This window comes from Lampris incognitus, chromosome 1 (genome assembly GCF_029633865.1).
Source record: "Lampris incognitus isolate fLamInc1 chromosome 1, fLamInc1.hap2, whole genome shotgun sequence".
NCBI classification, from domain to species: Eukaryota; Metazoa; Chordata; class Actinopteri; order Lampriformes; family Lampridae; genus Lampris; species Lampris incognitus.
In genome coordinates, this window is record NC_079211.1 from 15,772,080 (window position 1) to 15,798,096 (window position 26,017).

At 43.3% G+C, this 26,017-nt stretch overlaps 1 protein-coding gene across 1 annotated transcript in view; it reads right to left on the reverse strand.

Annotated features, from left to right (window-relative positions):
- Positions 1–5,903: 5,903 nt before the first annotated feature.
- rps6kal (ribosomal protein S6 kinase a, like) overlaps positions 5,904–26,017 on the reverse strand; it is a 32,376-nt gene continuing 12,262 nt past the window's right edge. The window contains exons 16-22 of the mRNA XM_056281718.1: positions 22,480–22,569; positions 22,173–22,331; positions 20,335–20,496; positions 20,019–20,095; positions 19,798–19,915; positions 8,139–8,279; positions 5,904–6,184 (exon numbers count right to left, since the gene is read on the reverse strand). Coding sequence (XP_056137693.1) covers positions 6,059–6,184; positions 8,139–8,279; positions 19,798–19,915; positions 20,019–20,095; positions 20,335–20,496; positions 22,173–22,331; positions 22,480–22,569 — 873 coding nt within the window. The 3' untranslated portion in view covers positions 5,904–6,058. The remainder of the gene's footprint in view (positions 6,185–8,138; positions 8,280–19,797; positions 19,916–20,018; positions 20,096–20,334; positions 20,497–22,172; positions 22,332–22,479; positions 22,570–26,017) is intronic.

Sequence of the window (26,017 nt, forward strand, 5' to 3'; positions counted from 1 at the left end):
TTATGGAGGGTATTCTAAGCAAAGAGTTACTATCCAAAGCCGTTGATTTTGCCGCAAAACACACAGAGCAAGACAGAGCAAGACAGAGACATTATATACCTGGCAAAGGAATCACTTTTGTACCACAATGGAAACCCATGGCAGAAAAAAGGTAATAGCAAATTTGACGTAACCATGGGCAGCTTCAACGGGGCGGAAACTTGTGAACTAATTGGAATATATTTGTTATCTCAACTACAGGACCTGGAAATAAATGTTGGAATCTATAGGGATGATGGGCTAGCAATTTGTAGCAAAACACCAAGAGAGGTCAAGCAAATTAAGAAAACAATCTGCAAAATATTGTCAAACAATGGGCTAAAAATCACTATTGAAACAAACAAATGACAAATTGACTTTCTGGACACCTCAGTGGTTCTTAGGAACGGCACATACAAGCCATACATTAAGCCCAACAACACGCTGCAGTATGTCCATAGAGAAAGCAACCACCCACCCTCCATCTTGAAGAACATCCCAGAAAGCATTTATAGAAGACTCTCAGCTACACCCCCATACCAAGATGCATTACAAAAGAGCGGCTACAATGTTAAACTCAAGTACAACCCACCATTAAATACTGACTGCCAGCAAATCAACAAACATAGCAGGAAACGAAACATCACCTGGTACAACCTACCCTACAGTGACACCGTGGCCACAAACATCAGTAAGCAGTTTTTTGAACTTTTGGATAAGTGCTTTGTCCCGGACCATCAACTGGGGAAGATATTCAATAGGAACACCATCAAAATTAGTTACAGCTGCATGCCTAACATTCAACAACTAATATCGTCCCACAAGAATAATGAACAAATCAATGACACCTTCATCACAATCGGACTCCCCCAACTGCAACTGCCATGTGAACAACTCATGCACCCTCGAAAGAAAATGTCAGACGAAAGGAGTTATCTACCAAGCTACGGTGACGAGAGATGACAATGACAAAACAGAGACATACGTCAGTCTAACAGAGGGAACATTCAAAAAGAGGTTTAATGCACGTGTAGCTTTAGAAACAACCATTTAAATAATATAACATCTTTAAGCCATTATGTCTGGTCATTGGCAGACAGAAACATTAATTATTCAACCACCTGGAAAATCCTCTCAAAGAACAAAGCATACTCAACCAGTAGTAAAATGTGCAACCTACATCTACCTGAAAAATATTTTATCATTTGCAAACCAGAAATGTCTGCATTGAATAACAGGAATGAATTGGCCAGCAGTTGCAGACATAGATATAAGCACCTATGTATTTTGTAACTGTAAATAAATCACGCCAATAGACAAATATCGCCCCCCCCCCTCCATTGGACCGTTAGCGATCACGTGTTTTTGAAGTTTTGAATGTCGCACCTCTCCCTTCCCCATTGGACGTTGTGCACGTGATGTGCATGACGAGGCAGTAAATGGTATGTTCTTTCCCGAGTACCTTTATTGATAGCTGATGATTACTTATGGCATGAAACAGGCTTGCACTGTCTCATAAAGAATGTACTTGACTCACTGGTTTATACTACACTGCTCAAAAAAATAAAGGGAACACATAAGCAATGCAATGTAGCTCCAAGTCAATCACACTTTTGAGATATCAACCTGTCCAGTTAGGAAGCAACACTGATTTGTGAATCAATTTCACCTTTTGGTAAATTGTCTAATTTCCACCAGGTGGAAATTAGACAATTTGCAAGACAACCCCTATAAAAGGAATGGATTTGCAGGTGGTGGCCACAGACCATTTGCCTGTCCTCATCTTTTTCTGGCCGATCTTTGGTTAGTTTTTCATTTTGCTAGTGCCCGCACCACTAGAGGTGGCATGAGGCGGTATCTGCAACCTACAGAAGTTGCTCAGGTAGTGCAGCTCATCCAGGATGGCACATCAATGCGTGCTGTGGCAAGAAGCTTTGATGTGTCTCCCAGCACAGTGTCCAGAGCATGGAGGAGGTACCAGGAGACAGGCCAGTACACCAGGAGACGTGGAGGGGGCCGCAGGAGGACAACAACCCCGCAGCAGGACCGCTATCTGGTCCTTTGTGCAAGGAGGAACAGGAGGAGCACTGCCGGAGCCCTACAAAACGACCTTCAACAGGCCACTAATGTGCAGGTTTCTGCTCAAACAGTGAGAAACAGAATGCATGAGGATGGTATGAGGGCCCGACGTCCACAATTGGGGCCTGTGCTCACAGCCCAACACCGTGCAGCCCGATTGACCTTTGCCAGAGAACATCTTGGTTGGCAGATTCGCAATTGGCGCCCTGTGCTCTTCACAAATGAGAGCAGGTTCACACTGAACACATGTGACAGACGTGAGAGAGTCTGGAGACGCTGTGGAGAACGTTCTGCTGCCTGCAACATCCTCCAGCATGACCGGTTTGGCGGTGGGTCAGTGATGGTCTGGGGAGGCATATCCTTGGAGGGCCGCACAGACCTCTACGTGCTAGCCAGAGGTACCATGACTGCCATTAGGTACCGGGATGAGATCCTCAGACCCATTGTCAGACCATATGCTGGTGCAGTGGGCCCTGGGTTCCTGCTCATGCATGACAATGCTCGTCCTCATGTGGCCAGAGTGTGTCAGCAGTTCCTGTATGTCGAGGGCATTGATGCTATCGACTGGCCTGCACGTTCCCCAGACCTGAATCCAATCGAGCACCTCTGGGACATCATGTCTCGTACCATCCGCCAACGCGATGTCGCTCCACAGACTGTCCAGGAGTTGACCGATGCCCTGATCCAGGTCTGGGAGGAGATCCCTCAGGAGACCATCCGTCGTCTCATCAGGAGCATGCCCAGACGTTGTAGGGAGTGCATACAGGCACGTGGAGGCCACACACACTACTGAGCCTCATTTTGAATCGTCTTGAGGAATTTCCACAAAAGTTGGATCAGCCTATGTTCTCATTTTCCACTTTGATTTTGAGTATGATTCTGAATCCAGACCTTAATGGGCTAATGATTTTGATTTCCATTGATCATTCTTAGGTTATTTTGCTCTAAACACATTCCTCTGTCTAATAAATAAAGATTTTCAGCTGAAATATTTCATTCATCGAGGTCTATGTTGTGTTTTTAGGTGTTCCCTTTATTTTTTTGAGCAGTATACACTCACTGGCCACTTTATTAGGTACACCTTGCTAGTACCGGGTTGGACCCCCTTTTGCCTTCAGAACTGCCTTAATCCTTCGTGGCATAGATTCAACAAGGTACTGGAAACATTCCTCAGAGAGTTTGGTCCATATTGACATGATAGCATCACGCAGTTGCTGCAGATTTGTCGGCTGCACATCCATGATGCGAATCTCCCGGTCCACCACATCCCAAAAATGCTCTATTGGATTGAGATCTGGTGACTGTGGAGGCCATTTGAGTACAGTGAACTCATTGTCATGTTCAAGAAACCAGTCTGAGATGATTCGAGCTTTATGACATGGCGAGTTATCCTGCTGGAAGTAGCCATCAGAAGATGGGAACACTGTGGTCATAAAGGGATGGACATGGTCAGCAACAATACTCGGGTAGGCTGTGGGGTTGACACGATGCTCAATTGGTACTAAGGGGCCCAAAGTGTGCCAAGAAAATATCCCCCACACCATTACACCACCACCACCAGCCTGAACCGTTGATACAAGGCAGGATGGATCCATGCTTTCATGTTGTTGACGCCAAATTCTGACCCTACCATCCGAATGTCGCAGCAGAAATCGAGACTTATCAGACCAGGCAACGTTTTTCCAATCTTCTATTGTCCAATTTTGGTGAGCCTGTGCGAATTGTAGCCTCAGTTTCCTGTTCTTAGCTGACAGGAGTGGCACCCGGTGTGGTCTTCTGCTGCTGTAGCCCATCTGCCTCAAGGTTCGACGTGTTGTGCGTTCAGAGATGCTCTTCTGCATACCTCGGTTGTAATGAGTGGTTATTTGAGTTACTTTTGCCTTTCTATCAGCTCGAACCAGTCTGGCCATTCTCCTCTGACCTCTGGCATCAACAAGGCATTTTCGCCCACAGAACTGCCGCTCACTGGATAGTTTCTCTTTTTCGGACCATTCTCTGTAAACCCTAGAGATGGTTGTGCGTGAAAATCCCAGTAGATCAGCAGTTTCTGAAATACTCAGACCAGCCCGTCTGGCACCAACAACCATGCCACGTTCAAAGTCACTTAAATCACCTTTCTTCCCCATTCTGATGCTCGGTTTGAACTGCAGCAGATCGTCTTGACCATGTCTACATGCCTAAATGCATTGAGTTGCTGCCATGTGATTGGCTGATTAGAAGTTTGCGTTAACGAGCAGTTTGACAGGTGTGCCTAATAAAGTGGCCGGTGAGTGTATATATATATATATATATATACATGTGTGTGTGTGTGTGTATGTATATATAGGTATTTTTTTTGTCATCTATATCTTCATGGGAGCAGAGGTTAAATGGTTTAGGCATTTGGGTTTTTTTTTTTGGGAACCCTCATGATTTTCATTTGAGCTAGTGCACAGGGAGGCCAGACTGTAGGCTAAGCCCACAGAACAAGGCCTCTGGAGCCATCAGGAACTCAATACCTTGCTCACTGACACCTTAGTAGGTTCTGCAATAATCAAGATCGAGAGTACAACCTCCGGGTGAAGAAAGGTGATCCCTCCTCTCTGCGTCACTCAGTTTCAACTCAAAACTTTCATTCAGTAACAAGGAAAATATATTCTCTGCCATTAGCCGGGCTCTTCTGCTTATCTGTTATTTATCCCCCCGGGTAAAACAAAGACAACTCAGGCCGCGGTGGATGCATGTCAATAATGATCTTTAATGCCAATATATACAGAACTTCAAAGAAAAATAGAATCTTAAAAATTAAATGAAATAAATACAATATGGTACAATTTCCACAATGTCTTTTCAAAGAGATATCCATGGAAATGATTCAGGGATCTTCTTCTTTTTTTTTTTTTTAATTCAGCTTCTCTGGTTTGATGAGGTCCGTTCCAACCCCCCCTTTCCCAGAGACCCCCCCCTCCCAATTCTTCACCTTTATTTTATTATTATTAAACTCTTAAGTCATCATTGCCAGATTCCTTCACCTTTGACCTCTGGACAAAATTTTTTTTTTGTTTTGTCAGCATCACATAGTGAGGGAGTCAAACTGCAAATTTTGGGAGAGGAGATATACAGGTCTGTGCATACATGCATGTATGGTGAGCGAAAGCGAAGGCAGAGGATTTTCATCCAGCTGGAGGGAGGCGTGTCACAACCCGGCTCGAAAAAAGAAAAGAAAAGAACAAACTAGAAAGAAAAAACCATTCCTCTGTCCATATGTGCATGACTTGAGCTCGGGGCCTCTCCTACAAGAATACAGTGGCAGTCTCCCTCCACCATAGAACCAATATCACTGTGCCAATACTCTCACAAAAAAAAAAAAAAAACATAATTTCACTTGGGAGGATAAAAGAGGCGATGAGGCCAAAAGAGTAAAGGAAGGAAGAAAAGAGAACCAAGGAGGAGAGGATGAGGAGAGCGGGAGAGGAGATGAAGAGCATAAGAGAGAGGGTGGTTGGGGTGGGGGCACAGTTTACCGAAGCAGCTTCAAATCAGCCAGTCACAGTGAAGGAGAACATTAGCTGGTGTGACTCCTCCTCAGATAAAGAGAGGAGGAGAGAACGAAAGGTGAGGAGGAGGAGGAGGAGGAGGAGGATGGGGGTGGGGGGGCAAGTGCATATGAAAGCAGTGGAAATAAATACAAGTCTGTCTCTCCCCAGATATGAGAGCTCCCTTCTTCCTCTGCAGCCAACATCCTCATTATCAGGTAGCCTTGTCCAGTGTGTGTGTGTGTGTGTGTGTGTGTGTGTGTGTGTGACGGGGGGGGGGGGGGTTAAAAAAAGACGATTAGGAGACAATAGGGTTGTTGTAGATGTGTGTCTGTGTAAGCTAACAAGAGTGAGGTCAGAGTTAGGGGAAAAGCTTTTCTGCTTGTATTTGCGTGTGTGTGTGTATGTGTGTGTGGGTGGGTGGGTGGGTGGGTGGGCGTTTCAGTCTACATGTCCGTTGAGGTGAGTTTCTTCATACCGCGTCTCTGGGCTAGGCTGGACGCTGCCACGGGCTCCAACACTGGCTGGCTTGTCTTCTGGCTCAGTGCTGAATAGGTGGCAGCCATGGCTCCCTGTGCAACAGCACAATAGAAATGTAGTTCCCCTTCAACAAGACTGACGGCATTAAGAGTGACCTTGAAATCCCCTAAAATCATTCCTATTACCTTTACGACCTCAGACAGGTCTGTCTGGACCAGTGAATATTAATTAACCCTGTGCCTGGGGACAAGAAAATGGAGCTTGTCTCAGCCGCTAATCTGTGGCATTTTGCCAATGTACACCAACAAACACAATGAAGTCAGAAAAGAAACTGCCTTGGATGCTTTTCCAATGAGTCTCTTTCTTAAAAAAAAAAAGGAAATAAATAAAATAAGAATCTACAAAGCAACACTCACTAAAGTGTCCACTTGTCTTTAAAATAACAAGTCAAGTTTATTTTATTACCACGCGGCCGGGCTGGAGGAATTAATCTCAGTACAGATGGAACGGCTGTTAAGAATGCACCACATGCAACGCCAGTGCAAACGCAACACTAGAACGATCAGGATTTCACTCCTCCCTAAGATGACCATGGGTGGTCAAAATGACCCCCGGTTTTTAAACTCTATATTCTGTCAAGATAAATACCCAATTGAGCTATTAATGCATTGCATATGTTAGTATGTCTGTTAGGAAACGACTGACACCAAAATTAACATTTTAATAACCCTATTTTTCAAACAATTTAAAATGGCCGCTGTCCAACGCCTGTAAATACTGCAACGCCTGGGTGGTAGTCATGGTGCATCTGAAATGGCGTCTGTAACCAGCCATGTTGGCAATAATCAAAAACCAAGTTAAGAATATTTCTCTGCACTGCAGAACACCAATGTGTTTCTAGGACTGAGCAATGAACTTCGCGAAGAAAATGACACGACCAACACATCATAAAAAATGACATGACGTACATGATGACGCGCAAATTACGAGCAGTCTTTTTGACCGCTCATGGTTGTTTTAACTTTTTTTTTTTTTTTATAAATTTATTTCTGATTTTTCCCTTTTTTCTCCCAATTTAGTGGCCAATTGATCCCTATTTTAATTCAAACACCCACCCTCGTATTGCATGCGTTCGCCAACTGCATCTCTCCGGCCGGCAGTCTCGAAGGAAAGCGCCTCCTCACTTTCGTGACAAGGCGAATCCAAGCCGAACCACTGTTTTTCCGACACACACAGAGACGCATTCACATGACGAACACAAGCCGACTCCGCCCCCCTCCCGAAGACAGCGTTGCCAATGATTGCTGCTTCATCGAGTCCGGCCATAGTCGGATCTGACGAGACCGGGGCGCGAACCCCAGTCCCCAGTGGGCAACTGCATCGACACCAAGCCGATGCTTAGACCGCTACGCCACCGCGGACCATAGTTTTAACTTTTTTAATTTATAACTTATAAGATCTTATAAATTTTTTTTCATGCAATCGATCTAAAACTCCTTTTAATGCAAATATATGCAATTTTAGGAGCATTCAGGGAGCAGCAGGGCTGTATCTCCCCCCCCCCCCAAAGTTATTAAACTTTGAAAATCCAAAACCATCAAAATGACAGCCTTGGTTACTCTACTGATGAAGGACATGCGTGCAAAATGAGGGAAAAAAAAACCCACACAGTACACAGCTCCACGCAGCTAACATCAGTGATGTGCCCATTAAGTGCAGCAGCAATGCTGTAAGCCAACACATTTCTCATACAAGCTGGTGATACGTAGGTGTATTTATCAATTTAGCCCGTGATCACCACGCTGCACATAAAGTAAATGGGTCATCAAGTATTTGCATACCCTTCTTATCGCTGGTCTACACCAGGCGTGGGTTTTATTTACGCATCTCTTTTCATTTAAATCAATACAGCTACTGTACTTACATCAGGTGTGCGTAGGTAAATGTCTCAGCTGTGTACCACACACTTGACTGAAACTTCTCCCTTTTTGTCTCTTTACACTTCAAGTATTTTCTTTTTTTTGTACATACAGTAAGGTGTCATACCTTGACCAAGTGTGGCGCGTCATGGCGTGTGAGCTGGAAGTGCGGAAGCGTGTCTCTGCAGGTGATCCAGGCGTGCTTTAGGACCTGTTCTGCCGTGTAGCGCTGGTGAGGGTCCACATGGAGCATGTGAGAAAGTAGGTCCTGCACCATGCAAACACACACACAAGTTATTAGAAGTCAAAAAAGACTAACTCCATTTTGCGTGCTTCTCTTTGTCTCCCCCTTTTCAATTTGAGTTTCAAAGTGCTTTGGTGGGGGGACAACATGTACATCTGTACTGCAAAAGCTTTCATAAATACATTTTAGATGATCATAAAAACGAGAATTCTAATATGTAAAAATAAAGTACACATGTACAACAAAAAAGATGTATGTGTGTGCATACACATCTAACAACTTCCTAGTACAGAAGGCCAGAAGTCCACCCCCCCCCCCGCCTCTCTCTCTCTGTCTCTCTCTGAGAGCATGCTGGGAATGGAAGCGGGAACATGGGGTGAGTTTCTCCTGTTTGGTGGGGGAGTGTGGGTTAGTGGTGACGGAGGTTGTCGGGGCCGACAGTGTTAAATCTGTGGCCAGAATGAATGGAGCGGTGGCGATTTTTGTGGATAAAGTAGAGAAGGCTAACGCCGTCATCAAAAATGGCACTGTAATGAATGCCATGTGAAGCCAGAAGCAAACGGTGCTGCCTCTGGCTTCACCGACTAGGAAGGTGATTCTCTCCTATGTCCCCCCAATTCACCAGAGAAGTTTTGGAAATAGAGCTTTTCCAGACACGGTAAAATAGTGGGCCCAATTTAAAAAAATCCTGTCTGGTTGTAAGTCTCCTTCACTTAAAACGTGGTGTCTCACAGCAGACAGTTATTCATAATTCTGAACAACAGCAACGAGGAGTTAAACTTGTCTTTTCAGCTGAGAATTGATGGATTTGCTATGTTATAAGATATGAAATGCTTTGACTGTGGTAGAGATATGTGATCAGTTTGTCCAGAGAAACCTGCTGGTGCATGGCAAAAAGCTTCTGCTCGGACTACTGGAGAGGGAACATCAGGACAGAAAGACAAGGAGCAAGAAGGCAGACCTGAGATGAATGAAACGAAGGAGGGGACAGGTGGGGACAACAATAGTGATGGTGGAAAAGGGGAGGAAGGAAATAAAGGTGTTGGAGAAAAAGAGACTTTAAACAATGAAGTCATCAGTGATGAAGGAGAGGAGACAAGTGAGTCTCAACAGAGCGGTGAGACAGATGGTGGCGATGAAGACACTGAAGGGGAGGAGGTAGAAAGAAGACAGTAGAACGGGAGGAGATTCTGGCAGAATGTGCAGATATAGATATGGTAGATGAGAAGAGCAGTCTGACTGTCACTCATTAGAAAAAAAAATTGAACTCAACAATAGTGGTTCAACAGCGAAGAAGACAACAGTCAGCAAAGAAGAACAGAAATAGACTGTGAGGGGAAAATTAGTGGAGTGTGACTCGAGATTTTTTTTGTTTTTGATACAGACAGGTTGAGTGAACATACTTGTGGGGTTGAGAAAATAAAACCGTTTCTACAAAAAAACAAAGAATGCAAAAGGAGTGAAAGTGGAAAATTACTTTCCAAATAAAAAGACTTTTCTTAACTCAGTCAGATCAAAAGTGAGGATTAAAGGATGACGTTTTACTGAGCAGGACATTTACAGATTACAGAAAACAGTGGTGAAGTTCAGGCAAGAGCTGACTGAAGAAGATGGAGAAGACTCAAGCTAAATTTGGGATTTCTTTTTGTTAGTCCATATTTGCTATCTGGTTGTTTCCTTTTTGTTTAATTTTTTTCCTCAATGAATGATTTAACAATTCGCTCATCAAACTTAAATGGCGCTAGAAACATCAGGAAAAGGATACAGCTAGTATATGAGCTGATGAAGCGGAAAAGTGTCTATTTGATGTTTGTCCAGGACACACACAGCGACAAGTCTAGTGAAACAGGCTGGAGGTCAGATCGGGACAGGGAAGTCATTTTAGGCTGTTTAATCTCAGTGAGTGATCGTCACCTCAGCTAGGTTAAGAGGAGAGGTGACGATCAGCGAGCAGCAGTATGGTTTCATGCCACGAAAGAGCACCACAGATGCGATGTTTGCTTTGAGAATGTTGATTGAGAAGTATAGAGAAGGCCAGAAAGAGTTGCACTGTGTCTTTGTAGATTTAGAGAAAGCTTATGACAGAGTACCGAGAGAGGAGGTGTGGTATTGTATGAGGAAGTCAGGAGTTGCAGAGAAGTATGTAGGAGTGGTGCAGGACACGTATGAGGGAAGTGTGACAATGGTGAGGTGTGCGGTTGGAATGACGGATGGGTTCAAGGTGGAGGTGGGATTACATCAAGGATCGGCTCTTAGCCCTTTCTTGTTTGCAATGGTGATGGACAGGTTGACGGACAAGATCAGGCAGGAGTCTCCATGGACGATGATGTTCGCGGATGACATTGTGATCTGTAGTGAGAGTAGGGTGCAGGTTGAGGAGAGCCTGGAGAGGTGGAGGTATGCACTGGAGAGAAGAGGAATGAAAGTCAGTAGGAGCAAGACGGAATACCTATGCGTGAATGAGAGAGAGGACAGTGGAATGGTCAGGATACAAGGAGTGGAGGTGACAAAGACATCTGAGTTTAAATACTTGGGGTCAACTGTCCAAAGTAACGGGGAGTGCAGTAGAGAGGTGAAAAAGAGAGTGCAGACAGGTTGGAGTGGGTGGAGAAGAGTGTCAGGAGTGATTTGCGACAGAAGGGTACCAGCAAGAGTTAAAGGGAAAGTTTACAAGATGGTTGTGAGACCAGCTATGTTATATGGTTTGGAGACATTGGCACTGACGAAAAGACAGGAGGCGGAGCTGGAGGTGGCAGAGTTGAAGATGCTAAGATTTTCACTGGGAGTAACGAAGAAGGACAGGATTAGGAACGATTATATTAGAGGGACCGCTCAGGTTGGACGGTTTGGAGACAAAGCAAGAGAGGCAAGATTGAGATGGCTTGGACATGTGTGGAGGAGAGATGCTGAGTATATTGGGAGAAGGATGCTGAATATGGAGCTGCCAGGGAAGAGGAGAAGAGGAAGGCCAAAGAGGAGGTTTATGGATGTGGTGAGGGAAGACATGCAGGTGGCTGGTGTGACAGAGGAAGACGCAGAAGACAGGAAGAAATGGAAACGGATGATCCGCTGTGGCGACCCCTAACGGGAGCAGCCGAAAGTAGTAGTAGAATCTCAGTGAGTGGAGAAGTAGCTGTTCTCTTCTGCTAAAAGTTCATGGCGATTTCTTATGAACTTAAAGTGATAGAGGGAAGACTGATGGTGGTCAGAGCCAACTTTGAATGTTTAACACTCACTTTTATTAATGTATATGTGCCATATGTCAGCTCAGATAGAGTCCAGTTTATAAAAACTGAAAGTGACACCTTTTCTAGTTCTAGCGCAGATGATTTTTTTTTTTAGGAGGTGATTTTAATTGTACTCAAAATTATTCTTTAGACAGGAATCATGTTGAACCTCATGCTGCCTCTCAAAGAGCAATTAATGTAATAAAAATACATGACTTAGTGGACGTCTGGAGAATGTTACACAGTGAAGACAGACAGTAAACTTGGGCTCATGCAAGGGAACATTTTGTTTCCCTGGCTAGACTAGATAGGTTTTATTGTTTCAAATATCATCTTAGTGTTTTTAAGATGTGTAGCATTTCACCTCTATATTTTAGTGATCACTCTTTAATAGTCCATGGTGCTTTTTTTTTTTTTACAAAAGTAAAAAAAACTGAGTGGATACTGACATTTCAACACCAATCTATCGTGTGATCCTAATTTACACGTGGGTGGGAAGATTAAAATAAGCAGCTCTGTCAACAATACACTCTGAATGTCACGAGAAACATTTCGAGATCACTGAGAGCTCTAGATTGAGATAGTGGAACTCCAAGAGTTAATTGAGTCCACAGGAAATTGAGGGCATATTGAAGCTCTCAAATCCCCCCCCCCCCAAAAAAAGCCTTGTTAGCAGACCTAATAGGCATTAAAGCTCAGGGAGCACAGGTCCACTCACATTTCCAGAGCATCAACCAGATGGACGCTCCATTCAAGTTTTTTTTTAGGATTGGAGAAGAATGTACAGGGTAGGTACATCCACACCTTAAGGTCAGCTGAAAGAGAAGATCTCACAGAACCTCATGGAATCTGAAGATGGGCAGTGCAGTTCTACTCTGAGCTGTACAAAACAGATTATGTGGAGAATGAACAGCTGTTTGAGTGTTTCTATGAGGGTTTGTTCACAGTCTCCAGAGATGACCATCCTGAGCTAGAGGAGCTACTGGTTTTAGAGGAGCTGTATGCTGCCCTGCAGGGGAAGGATGGAGGAAAAACCCCAGGCACTGATGATCTTCCTATGGAGTTTTATAAAACCTTCTGGAATTAACTTGGTCAAGACCTTACGGAGGTTTTCAATCAAAGCTTTGAAAATCTGACTGCCTCTGAGCTGTAGCAGAGCCGTGATTACTCTGGTGCTGAAGAAAGGACCTTCAGGACATTAAAAACTGGCATCCAGTCTCCCTCCTCTGTTCAGATTATAAAATCTTGTCCAAGGCTCTGGATAACCGATTGAAATACGTGATGGATGAAGTAATTAATCTGGATTAGATTTAGCGTGTGCCTGGTAACATGTTGTCATCATAGACAACATGTCTTTAATCAGGGAGGTTTTGGATGTCTAGTTCGTTGGGCACAGACTTTGGTCTCACCTCATTAGACTTCAGAAAAGCATTTGACAGGGTTGAGCAACTTTATCTCTGGAAGGTTTTGGAGCAGTTTGATCTCAGCCCATGTCTCATTGCTATGATCAAGGTTTTGTGCTGAGACATTCAAAGTGTATTGAAGAAAAATGGGGGGGGGGGGCTGAGTGCTCCCTTCACAGTACACAGAGGTGTCAAATAGGGCTGCTCTCTATCTGGAATGCTTTTTGCATTATCTATTGAACCCTTGTTACACAAAATGGGTCCTGTATTGATGGTATAGTCTTTACCAGGTTTTAATACTGCTCATGTTTTATCTGCTTATGCTGATGATGTCATGGTCCTCATAGAAACCAATCTGAAATTAATATTGTTGGCAAAATTGTGTTCAACTTTGGTCTTATTTCTGCTGCAAAGTTAAAGTGGAGAAAAAGTGAAGCACTGGCAGTTGGAAACTGGTTTGGTGGGCTTCCAGTTTTATTGGGGGGGTTTGGGATGGAAAAGATAGTATCAGATATCTGAGTGTTTATCTTAGTAAGAACAGTTGGTTAAGAGAAACTTGGAGTGAATTTTAGAGAAGATGAGGGAAGGTAACACTAGAATGGCCAAGGCAGTCATTTTGACCATTTTGGATTTTTACAGTTCAATAAACTGTGAAAAAAAAAGATACAGACCTGTCGCTCCCTGAATGCTCCTAAAATGGTCTATATTTGCATTAAAATGAGTTTTAGATCAACTGCACACAAAAAAAAATGATATGATAAGATCTACCTAAAATGATCATGTGTAATTTACGCGTCATGGCGCGCGTCAGGTAACTATTTATGAAATGTGTTGGTTGCATCATTTCCTTCGTGATGTTCATTGCTCTGTCCTAGAAACACACTAGCATTCTCTAGTGCAGAGTAATAGTATAAACTTGATTTTTGATTATTTCCAACATGTCTGCCATTTCAGACACACCATGACTACCACTGAGGCGTTGCAGTATTTACAGGCGTTGGACAACGGCGATTTTAAATTGTTTGAAAAATAGTATTAAAGTTGTTAAAATGTTAATTTTGGTGTCGGTCGTTCCTTAACAGACATACTAACATATGCAATGCATTAATATGTCAATTGGGTATTTATCTTGACAGAATATAGTAGGGGTGGGATGATACTGGGTCGAATTCCGAATCGCTCGATATGGTCTTCATGTTTTGAGACCCTCCCCATTTCACGAGATTGTGTGTTATTAACACTAGAATGAGCGGGATTTCACTCCTACTTAAAATAACCATGGGCGGTCAAAATGACTACTGGTTTTTAAACTCTATATTCTGTCAAGCTAAATACCCAATTGAGATATTATTGCATTGCATATGTTAGTATGTCTGTTAGAAAATGACTGACACCAAAATTAACATTTTAACAACTTTAATACTGTAGCGAATTCAGGGGGCAGCCGGGAACTGCCGCAGTGGGGATGCGTACCCAGGTCTCCCCCACCACGGGCGACTACATTAACCAGTTGACTAAAGGATCTGACCCATTAGCCAATGGGCTAGCGAGTCTACACACCTGTGATCGTTACAACACTATTTTTCAAACAATTTAAAATCGCCGCTGTCCAATGCCTGTAAATACTGCAACGCCTCGGTGGTAGTCATGGTGCATCTGAAATGGCGGCTGTACCCAGACATGTTGGAAATAATACCTGAAAAACAAAACGGACAACACATATTGCTAATCTAACAAACGTAACACCAGGCCTATAAAAGGTGAAATGTAAAAAAAACCCTGAACGTTGTGAAGGAAATGACACAAACAACACACGTCATAAACAGTGACATGATGCGCACAATGACACGCAAATTACAAGCGGTCATTTTGACCGCTCGTGGTTGTTTTAGGTAGATCTTACAACTTTTTTGGTGCAATTGATATAAAACTAATTTTAATGCAAATATATGCAATTTTAGGAGCATTTGGGGAGCGGCAGGTCTGTATCCCCCCCCCCCCACAAAGTTATTAAACTTTGAAAATCCCAAACAGTCAAAATAACTGTCTTGGTCATTCTAGTAGTTTTTAAAGTTTAAAGTTTTAAAGTAAAGCAATTGTTTTAAACAACAAGAAAAGATGGCACAACATTTTGTTAGAACTTTTGCACTAGCATTGTTTGAATATGGGCCTTGATAATGCCAAAATGTTGGGCCTAATTCTTAAAATAAATGAAAAATAGAGAACTGCAATAGTGTTTTGTCTCTTGCTTACCAAGGCATCCACTGTATCGTATTGAATCCAAATCGTGAGCCCTGAATCATGACAAATGTGACTCATTGCACCCCTAGAATATAGAGAACCACTGGTCATTTTGACAGCCCATGGTCGTTCTAGTAGTTTTTAAGTTCTGGTCATTGTTTGGGACTGTTCCAATGGTTATTTTCAGATTTTTTTTTTACATTTCACATTTTGTAGGCCTTGTTATGTTTGTTAGATTAGCAATATGTGTTTTCGGTTTTGTTTTTCTCTGAAGTTTAAATTGTTTAAAAATAGTATTATAATTGTTAAAATGTAATTTTTTGGTGTCAGTCGTTTCCTAACAGGCATACTAGCATATGCAGTGCATTAATATCTCAGTTGGGTATTAATCTTGACAGAATTAGAGTTTAAAAACCGGCGGTCATTTTGACCGCCTTTGGTCGTTTTAGGTAGGAGTGAAATCCCAGTCATTCTAGTGATAAACAAGTGGAAATGGCAGCTCTCTCAGATGTCTTTTGGAGGAAGAGCTCTAGTCATCAATAATCTTGTAGCATCAGCACTACGGCATCGTTTAGCTTGTTTGGTGCCACGTACCGGTTTACTCCAAAAATTACAAGATGTTTTAGTAGATTTTTGGGGGGGGGGGTAAGATGCATTGAGTACATCAAAATGTGCTTTACTTAGGAAGGGGGGGGCAAGGCTTGGTACTTGGTAGAGTGGCAACATTTCATTTGCACAGATATAGCTGACTGGGTTTAAATACTCAGTGTGGAAGGAGTTGGCAAGTAGCATTTTGAGAAGGACGTTTAGAGCCATCAGTCTCCCTGTACTGGTTACTGTAGGAGCCTCTTAATGATGGATCCAGAATGGACATACAGATCAGTGGAACACAAGACCTCCATCACACTCTCTGCTCTGCTGGTGCTACAACTCTCGGACGGAGAGTAGGTGTAGCTGGACTGGATTTATGAACACTGAAGCTGTGGCTGCACTGATAGGAATGAAATCTGTTTGCCTGATGAGGACCATTTTAAATAGTTGGATTGCAAAATTTACATAAACAGATAATGAACTGTTGAAAATGCATTGGGAAGGTGAGGAGTTTCCAAATGAAAAGGACCCTTTTCCAGATTTGGGACTGTTACCAAATTTAGACTGTTGTTCTGGTTTATTGTTGGATGTCAAACAGAAAAAAGATTTAGGACCTGCATACTACTACTACTTTTGGTTGTTCCGTTAGGGGTTGCAACAGCGGATCATCTGTTTCCATCTCTTCCTGTCCTCTGTATCTACCTCTATCACGCCAGCCACCTGCATGTCCTCCCTCACCACATCCGTAAACCTCCTTTTTGGCCTTCCTCTTTTCCTCTAGCCTGGCAGTTCCATATTCAGCATCCTTCTCCCAATATACCCAGCATCTCTACTTCGCACATGTCCAAATCATCTCAATCTTTCCTCTCTTGCTTTGGCTCCACGTCCAACCTGAGTTGTCCCTCTAATATACTCATTCTTAATCCTGTCTTTTTTCGTCACTCCCAACAAAATTTTTGCATCTTCAACTCTGCCACCTCCAGCTCCGCCTCCTGTCTTTTCGTCAGTGCCACCACCTCCAAACCATACAACATAGCTGGTCTCACTACCATCTTGGTAAACCTTCCCTTTAACTCTTGCTGGTATCCTTCTGTTGCAAATCACTTGGCACTCTTCTCCACCCACTCCACCCTGCCCACACTCACTTCTTCACCTTTCTTCTGCACTCCCCGTTACTTTGAACAGCTAACCCCAAGTGTTTAAACCCATCCACCTTTGCCAACTCTACTCCTTGCATCCTCACCATTCTGTTGTCCTCCCTCTCATTCTTATTCCATCTTGCACTACTGACTTTCATTCCTCTTCTCTCCAGTGCATACCTCCACCTCTCCAGGCTCTCCTTAACCTGCTCCCTACTCTCGCTACAGATCACAATCAGAGTCCACGGAGACTCCTGTCTGATCTTGTTCATCAACCTGTCTATCACAACTGCAAACAAGAAAGGGCTCAGAGCCGATCCTGGATGTAATCCCACCTCCACCTTGAACCTATCTGTTATTTCTACTGCACATCTCACCACTGTCACCCCGCCCTCGTGCATATCCTGCACCACTCTTACATACTTCTCTGCCACTCCCGACTTTCTCATACAATAGCACACCTCTCTTGGCACCCTGTCAAAGGTTTTCTCTAAATCCACAAAGACACAATGCAACTCCTTCTGACCTCTATACTTCTCAATCAATATTCTCAAAGCAAACATCGCATCTGCAGTGCTCGCTAATCATCACCTCTCCTCTTAACCTAGCTTCCACTACTATTTCCCATATCTTCATGCTGTGGTTGATCAACTTAATACCTCTGTAGTTACTACAGCTCTGCACATCACCCTTATTCTTGAAAATCTGTATCAATATTCTTCTTCTCCACTCCTCACGCATCCTCTCACTTTCCAAGATTGTGTTAAACAATCCAGTTAAAAACTCCACTACCATCTCTCCTAAACATCTCCATGCCTTCACAGGTATGTCATCTGGACCAACTGCCTTTCCACTCTCCATCCTCTTCATAGCTGCCCTCACTTCCTCCTTGCTATCCCACTGCACTTCCTGATTCACTATCCCCACAATCATCCAACCTTCTTTCTCTCTCATTTTCTTCATTCATCAACCCCCCTTTCTCTCTAATTTTCTTCATTCATCAACCCCCTCATTACTCCTCCCACCTTCTCAACACACTCCCCTAGCTTGTTTCCATCTCTATCCTTCATAGCTCTAACCTGCTGGACATCCTTCCCAGCTTAGTCCCTCTGTCTAGCCAATCGGTCCTTTTCTCCTGTGTCCAACCTATCATACAATTCACCATTCGCCTTTTCCTTTGCCTTTACCACCTCTCTCTTCGTTTTATGCTGTATGACCTTGTACTCCTGTCTACTTTCATCTCTCTGACTATCCCACTTCTTCTTTCCCTACCTCTTCCTCTATATACTTTGCTGTACTTCCTCATTCCACCACCAAGTCTCCTTGTCTTCCTTCCTCTGTCCTGATGACACACCAAGTACCTTCTTAGCTGTCTCCCTCACTATTTCTGCAGTGGTTGCCCAGCCATCCGGCAACACTTCACACCACACAGTTTCTGTCTTAACTCCTCTCTGAACTCTACACAAGAGTCTTCCTTCTTCAACTTCCACCATTTGATCCTTGGCTCTGCCTTTACTCTCGTCCTCTTCTTGATCTCCAAAGTCATCCTACAGACCAACACCCGATGCTGCCTAGCTACGTTCTCCCCTGTCATCACCTTGCAGTCTCCAATCCTTTTCAGATCATGCCTCCTGTATAAGATATTGTCCATCTGTGTGCACTTTCCTCCACTCTTATGTGTCACCCTGTGTTCCTCCCTCGTCTTGAAATATGTATTCATGTTTCTAGATCTGCATACTGTGAATGGAAAAACAATCTACAGATGTTATGTTAAAAGTTTTAACTAAAAATAAGTTGAATGGTAAAATGGATACAGTTTGGAGGGAAAAACTTGGCGTCAGCGACACTGTGAAGCCAGTTTGGAGAGTCCTCTATAAACTGCCTTTAAACAAGTACACAGGTAACTTAAAGTGGAGCATATTACATGGAGCTGTTGCAGTGAATTTTTTATCTCTGTGTTTAATCACACTTTTTCTCATGAATATCCTATCTGTGGGTTGGTAGAAATGGTTTTCCATTGGGTTTTTTTTAGACATCAAAAGACTTATGGAACTTTTGGTGTTTCAGATTGTTCGTTTATATTACCAGAAAGAACAAGATAGAAGGAAAACTGTGTGAAGAAATGGTCCCTGTGTTCACCTCTCTTGTAAAAGCCAGCGTTTTAATTTATTTTAAATTTCACAAATTAATGAATATTATGGTTGTGTTTGTACATCAGCGGTGTTATGATGATGTCACTTGTTAAGTGATGGATGATGAACTAATGTTTAGTAATGTTTTCAGATAATGTTATTTCTATGTCTTGTAAACCATCTCTATCTGATTCTTTGTTTCAAAGCAGCTGTGAATCTGTACCATTTTATTAAAGTTGCTTTTAAAAGTCAAGTCTCTCTCACTCTTCAACACCACCTGCCAGAATAAAAACACCACTTGCAACAAGCCATCAGGTCATCAGATCAGATGAAACATCAATGACCCCGATGGAGAAATTGCAAAAGTAGCCACAAGGCTGTGGTCAGCTCTGCCGAGGCAGGCTCCTCTCAGAGCTAATGTATTAACACCACTCAGTGATGCTTTTGTCGCTTTGGTCCAGTGGGGTAGCATGCCATTTGCTGCTTGACTTTGAACGATTGGTTTATTTAACCAAGATGCTGAAAAACTCAAGAGTTAAAGTTAATTCAGGGTAAAATCACTACTCTAAAAAATTAAACCAGGGTTGAATCACTAAATTAAAATCTTAATGGCATTAGATTTGCATTAACTTGTCTTAGGTCTTGTGTAATAAGACAGTAATAAGCCACTGTTCCTTAACAATGTTCCTTTCTTGATGTCCTTGTAAAATGACCGTGGCTTGTGTGTGTGTGTGTGTGTGTGTGTGTGTGTGTGTGTGTGCATGCGAGCGCGTGCGCGTGTGTGTGCGCGTGCACGTGCGCACGCACACCTTTGAGGTGTCTGACACCGTATCCCAATTGCCACCAGTCAGAGAGAACTTTCCGGAGCCTATTCGGAGCAGGATCTCTTCCGGTGTGTCATTGGGACCGTTAGCGAACGGCGTGTACCTGGCAAAGGAGATCGGAAAGGAGGTCAGGGAGATAAACAGAATCATGCTACACAAAATAATTCATATATACACCAATGTTTACTGAGAGAAAGTAGTCTTACCCTGCTAGCATAGTATACAGTAGAACTCCAAGACTCCATATATCACAGGCAGCATCATAGCCTTGCCGCATTAGTACCTAGACAGACACAGATGGGTATATATACACACATTATATCGGAGACTCCTGGTAATTATGAATACTGCTTAGTTTTTATTTACACCCTTCTCTTCATCTCCCGTCAGCTTTACCTCCTTTCTTCTGTTGTATCAACACATTTCCATCACAACTTATTCCATTTACCCAAGTCTAACACTTACCTCTTCTCATTCTTTTTTTTATCTTATCAATCCCCCTCCACATGCACACTCCCTCACCTCTGGTGCCACAAAGTTGGCTGTGTAGCAGGGGGTGAGGAGCACGCCATTTCCCCCTCGAAGCTGCTTGGCGAAGCCAAAGTCACAGATCCTGATGGAGTCCGCGTTCCCCGAGTCATCCATGTAAAGGATGTTGCTGGGCTTTAGGTCTCTGTGGACCACCTGGGGGGGGAAACAAATAGAGGATTGGGAAATATGACACATAAACAAAAATGGGATCAAGTGCTTCAAAAAACTTGATCAACCAGCCAATGGATCAGATGATGTGTGAAATCATTGTGCAAATTCATTCTCTTGATTTTTAGATACTAAGAAAATAACTTTTACATGTAAGTGGAAGCCATTCATCCAAAATGGGCAGAACCACAAGAGCAAGTCTTGTCTTTCTTTGGCAAAAGAACTTTAAAATCTCTCAAGTTTTTCTTTATTAACTGAACGTCTTCATGAACACAAGTGAATTATGCAAAAATGTAGGCTACATGCTAAAATTAATACCCTACTACAGAAATACTAGCAAGGGCATTCATTCATTACTACAATTATGGTACAATGATGACAACAGGTGGGTTTTACACAATGGTCTCCAGGGCTTGTGTTCTATTCAAAGAGTCAACCTCAAAGTACTATTTATATATTTATATAAAAGCAAGGGACAAATAAAAGACATCTTAACTTGAGGCCTAGTTTAAGAAAGACCGGACCTGGTGAACCACGGTTTCACGGGAAATATCAGAACAGCTAAGATGAATCTTTGACCAGATACTTGGCTGAAACTAAGTAGTGCATAGAGTCTTTAAAGTATTATTTAAAGTATAATGTTGACTTGGGGAGCCATATAATTTTTTTTTTAACGAATCACCTATGGACTGGGACCAAAAACGGCCCTGGCATTTGTGATGTATACTGGCCTGACGGCTCTATTTCCAAACCCAGTGCTAACCTCAAATACACTTTTAGCCAAGTATATTAGGCCTATTACTAGGATAAGCACGGTATATACAGCACGAGCACGCGACACCGGCCTGCACTCATGCATGTTGGAATAGCTTAAAATGTCAGCATTTTCCCTAGGTTTGTGGAAGACTTAAGTGCATGTATTTATTTGGGGGTCCTCCCCCAAGAAAATTTTACGTTTTTTAATAAAACACATGCAATTTCACATCTTTTGGACTATTATTATTACCATATCCATGTACAACATTTTGGAAATGCTAAAGCAGTGAATAAATAAACAATACTCAAAATGAATAAAGACAAAAAAAAGAAGTCCACTTTGGACCAACTACAACTACTAGATTTGGGAAGAGTCATTTAGTTAGTTTTGAGGCTCTCCACATCCAATTTTACATTCATTCAGCTTAAGCGGGTCCCAAAATAGCTTGGGTGCTGTGCCTAAGCCTTATAATGGTAGGGAGAATCCTGCTGTAGCCTGTACTGTACATTTACTGCCAGATTGACAACTTACAACTAACCTTTTCCTCTACTCCGCTCGCATTCACCGTCACTTTTCTGCCACTCGCTCGCTCGCACTCGCTCAACCACACACTTGCTACGCACACACATTACGCACTGCCCTATTCCTTAAAGGAGCTATGCAACTCTTATAAAAGTACCTTTCAAGTAGATGTCCTTTGAAGAATGAGGAGAGGGAGGATTCTGGGATTTGATGCACTAGTCGATGACTATATATTCTATTTTCCCTCCACTACAGCAATTCATTCTGAGCGGCCCAAATGGCCAATGGTCAGCTGCGGCATTTGCTCAAATTCAAGATGGCCAGACCATCACTGTGTGCAGGCAAAACAAAGGGAAAAAAAAAGAAAAATGTGTGTCCTTACCCCTTGGCAGTGGAGGTAGTCAACAGTCTTTGTTATGGTGTAGAGCACTGCGCTGGCCTCTCTCTCAGAGAAGAACTTCTGCCTGAGAATTCTATCGAGCAGCTCTCCTCCTTTCATCAGCTCTGTTACTAAGTACACATACCTGCCTTCATCATACACCTACCACACACACACACACACACAAACACACACAAAAAGCACAAAGATATGGGCATGCATGCACGCAGGCCCCAGCCCGTCAGTATGCCGAGGAAAAAACATCCAAAGCTTCACTGTATGGAAAAGCTCACACACAAGTAATGCTCACGTCTTTGAGAGTGATGATGTTTGGATGCTGTCCGTATCTCATCAGGATTTCAATCTCCTCTGAGGGATCCCGCTTACCCTTGTCTATAATCTTGGGGGCAAATGGAAAGATACAAAACTACGGTTAGTGTCCATACAAAGCTTGAGCCCGATTCAAAGAAATGAAAAAGAACTGAAACGCTTGTGTCAATGTTTTAAGACATTGTGCAATAAGGCAGCAGCTGCTGGCTGAGGATGTGCTGCCCTCTGCTGGCCTGTAGCAGCATCAAGTGTATTGAAAATTTCACACACACTGTGATTGATTAACTAATGCCGCTTTTCCAAATAAGAGGCTTCCAAAAATTCCAACCAAAGTTCACAAAAGTTCAGACCAGAGTTCACACTGTACTGGTTCGGGTCGTTTTACATTGCTCTATAGCAAGAGCATCTTTTGGCTAGATCTTGTGTGTGTGTGTGTGTGTTTGTGTGTGTGTGTGTGTGTGTGTGTGTGTGTGTGTGTGTGTGTGTGTGTCCGCAGCTAATCTCGCAAACTACTGGACCTATCAGCCTAAATTTTTTTTGTGCACAGTTATAACTGTATGATCACAAAAAGTGAATCAGTTCATCTGGACACTGTTTATTGAGAAAAACATTTCATCACTCATCTAAGTGACCTCTTCAGTCTCAACTGACAGCAGGTACCCCCACCTTTATAAACAATACAGTGGCATAAGGGTGGAAGAGGTCACTTAGATGAGAGATGGAACGTTTCTCTCACTAAACGTTGTGCTTGGATGAACTGACTCAACTTTCTGTGATTTCCTTACCTGGATTATTGAGCATGCATAAAGACATGACTGTGTTTCCTGATGATGACAAACCACTGATGTCATGGGAGGTATGAATAGCCATACTGACAAACCCAAAGCAACTGACTTCCTGTCACTTATGTCCTCATTTGACCTCAAACAGGTCTCGGCCCCTCCCACACACAAAGCTGGCAATACTCAATATTTTTGACTTTCTGCTCCACTGCAAATCTGACTGTCACCCTCCTACATCTGTCTGTCTGACCACCTCTTTATTCAATTTACGATCACCTTACCGGAACATCCTCATGTTCCTTCACAACTGGTCTCCTTCCGCTGCAACATCCGGTCCCTCACACCGACTCAACTATCCAAAGAGGTCTTGGCTACAATATCACCTTATAATGACTTCTCGTCACTCCATGTCAGTGAGGCTACAGACACATTCTGTTCATCACTAGCCTCCTCTCTTAATCATCTCTGTCCCCTAACATCCAAACCTGCTCGCAACACACCCCTAGTTCATGGCTCACTGAATTCATCAGAGGGTAAAGGGCGGAACTCAGAGCAGCAGAGAGAAAATGTCATAAATCCAGAGAGCCCACTGACCTCAGTGACTATCAGAATCTCCTAGCATCATTCTCCTCCGGTTTAAAAACGGCTAAGACCACTTACTATCAGAACAGTATCTGTGGTGCCATAGATGCTCTGAAAATGTTCTCTGCTTTTAACTCACTCTTCAACCCACCTCCTCTCCGCCCTCTACTCTGCTCACTGCAGACATGTTCGCCTCATTTTTTACTGATAATGTCTCTGCCATCAGTAACCAGTTCTCTGAGCCTGACCATCTCAGTCTGCAGCTGCTAGCTAACAGGGCCACACTCTCCTCAGTCTCCCCTCTAACCGAGGAAGTCTCCAAACATCTGCTGGATTCTCAAACCACTACCTCTCCACTGGATCTGATACCATCTGACCTTCTTCAGACCATTTCCCCCCACACTTAACCCCGCAGTCACACACATCATCAACTCCTCACTTAGAACGAGTATGTTCCCCACCGCATTCACTCTTGCCCTTCCTATCAAAAATACTTGAACGCACAGTCTTTAACCAAGTCTCTGAATTCCTTTCTGAGAATAGCCTGTACGACCCATATCAGTCTGGCTTTAAGCAGGGGCACTCTACTGAGACTGCACTCCTGTTGGTGATGGAATCACTGCGTTCAGCTAGAGCTGCTGGTCAGTCCTCAGCTCTATTGCTGCTAAATCTGTCAGCTGCCTTTGACACGGTTAACCACCGAATTCTCCTCTTCACACTCACTGACTTTGGTATCTCAGGAACTGCCTTCCACTGGTTGATGTCCAACCTCTCAGAGAGATATTTTAAGAGTATTTTGGAGGGGAGACGTTACCAAGCAGCATGGCTTATCAGGAGTTCCTCAAGGACCAGTGCTCGGCCTCCTTCTCTTCTCAATACACATAACCTCACTGGTGCAATCATCTGCTTCCATGGTTACTCATACCATTGCTATGCTGATGATACCCAGCTCTTCCTGCCATTCCCGCCGGAAGTCCACACACTCTCGGCTCAGATCTCATGCTTCGCTGATATATTGGCATGGATGAAAGAACGCCACCTTCAACTTAACCTCTCTAAGACCAAGCTCCTTGTCATCCCACCCAGTCCCTCTTTACAACAAGAGATCAGTATCCAGCTCAAATCAACCCAACTCATGCCCACAAAGTCTCCCTGAAACTTGGGTGTCGTGATTGATGACCAATACCACTTAAGGTTCAGGTGGCCTCTATTGCTTGGTCATGTCGATTTGCCCTATACAAAATCAGGAACATCAGATCCTACTTGTCTTAGCATGCAGCAAAATTCCTGGTACAGTCTCTCATAATATCATACATTGACTACTGCAACTCCTTATTGGCAGACCTTCCAGCATGTACGTTCAAACCTCTGCATAGTCAAGAACACAGTGGCACGTCCGGTCTTCAACCAGCCCAAAAGAGCACGTCATCCCGCTGTTCATATCCCTCCACTAGCTCCCGGTCGCTGTCCACATCAATTTCAAAACCCTGACACTCACTTAGAAAACAGCAACTAAATCTTCTCTCACCTACCTGAACTCCCTTATTCAGGTCTGTGCTTCCTCCTGCTGACGACACTCTGCCAGTAAAAGGTACTACCACCAGAACAGGGCCCTAAGTTAATAGCTAGACTCTTCTTTTCTATAGTTCCAGTGGTGGAACGAGTTACCCAAGTCTTTTAGATCAGCAGAGTCCCTCTCAATCTTTAAGAAAAGACTAAAGACCCAGCTCTTTCACAAACACCTCTGCACTTGATGGACTGAAAAAAAAATCTGCTTCTATGCATTCTATGCACTCTCTGCATTGTCCCTCCCTCTCTTTATTCACTCTCTAGCTTGCTCGACCAATGCTGCTCTGTCGCTGCACGCATGCACACTGTTGACGTGGCAGAGACAGTGTCAAAACATTTTGTATTCGGGAATGAGTGTTGAACAAATGAGACGTCGATCATATTTCACAAGTTAGCAAATCGTTCACTGCTGATCTCAGCACAGGAGAACTGGAGGAACACTGGATGAACCAAAACTAATTCATCTTATTCACCTCGCCGTCATGTTTGTTTGAATGGAGTTTTAGAGAAATTTCAGTCAGGAAGACTATCTTTTGCATGCATAGGCCTGTTATCAAATTTCTTATTTTATCCTGCCATTCTCCT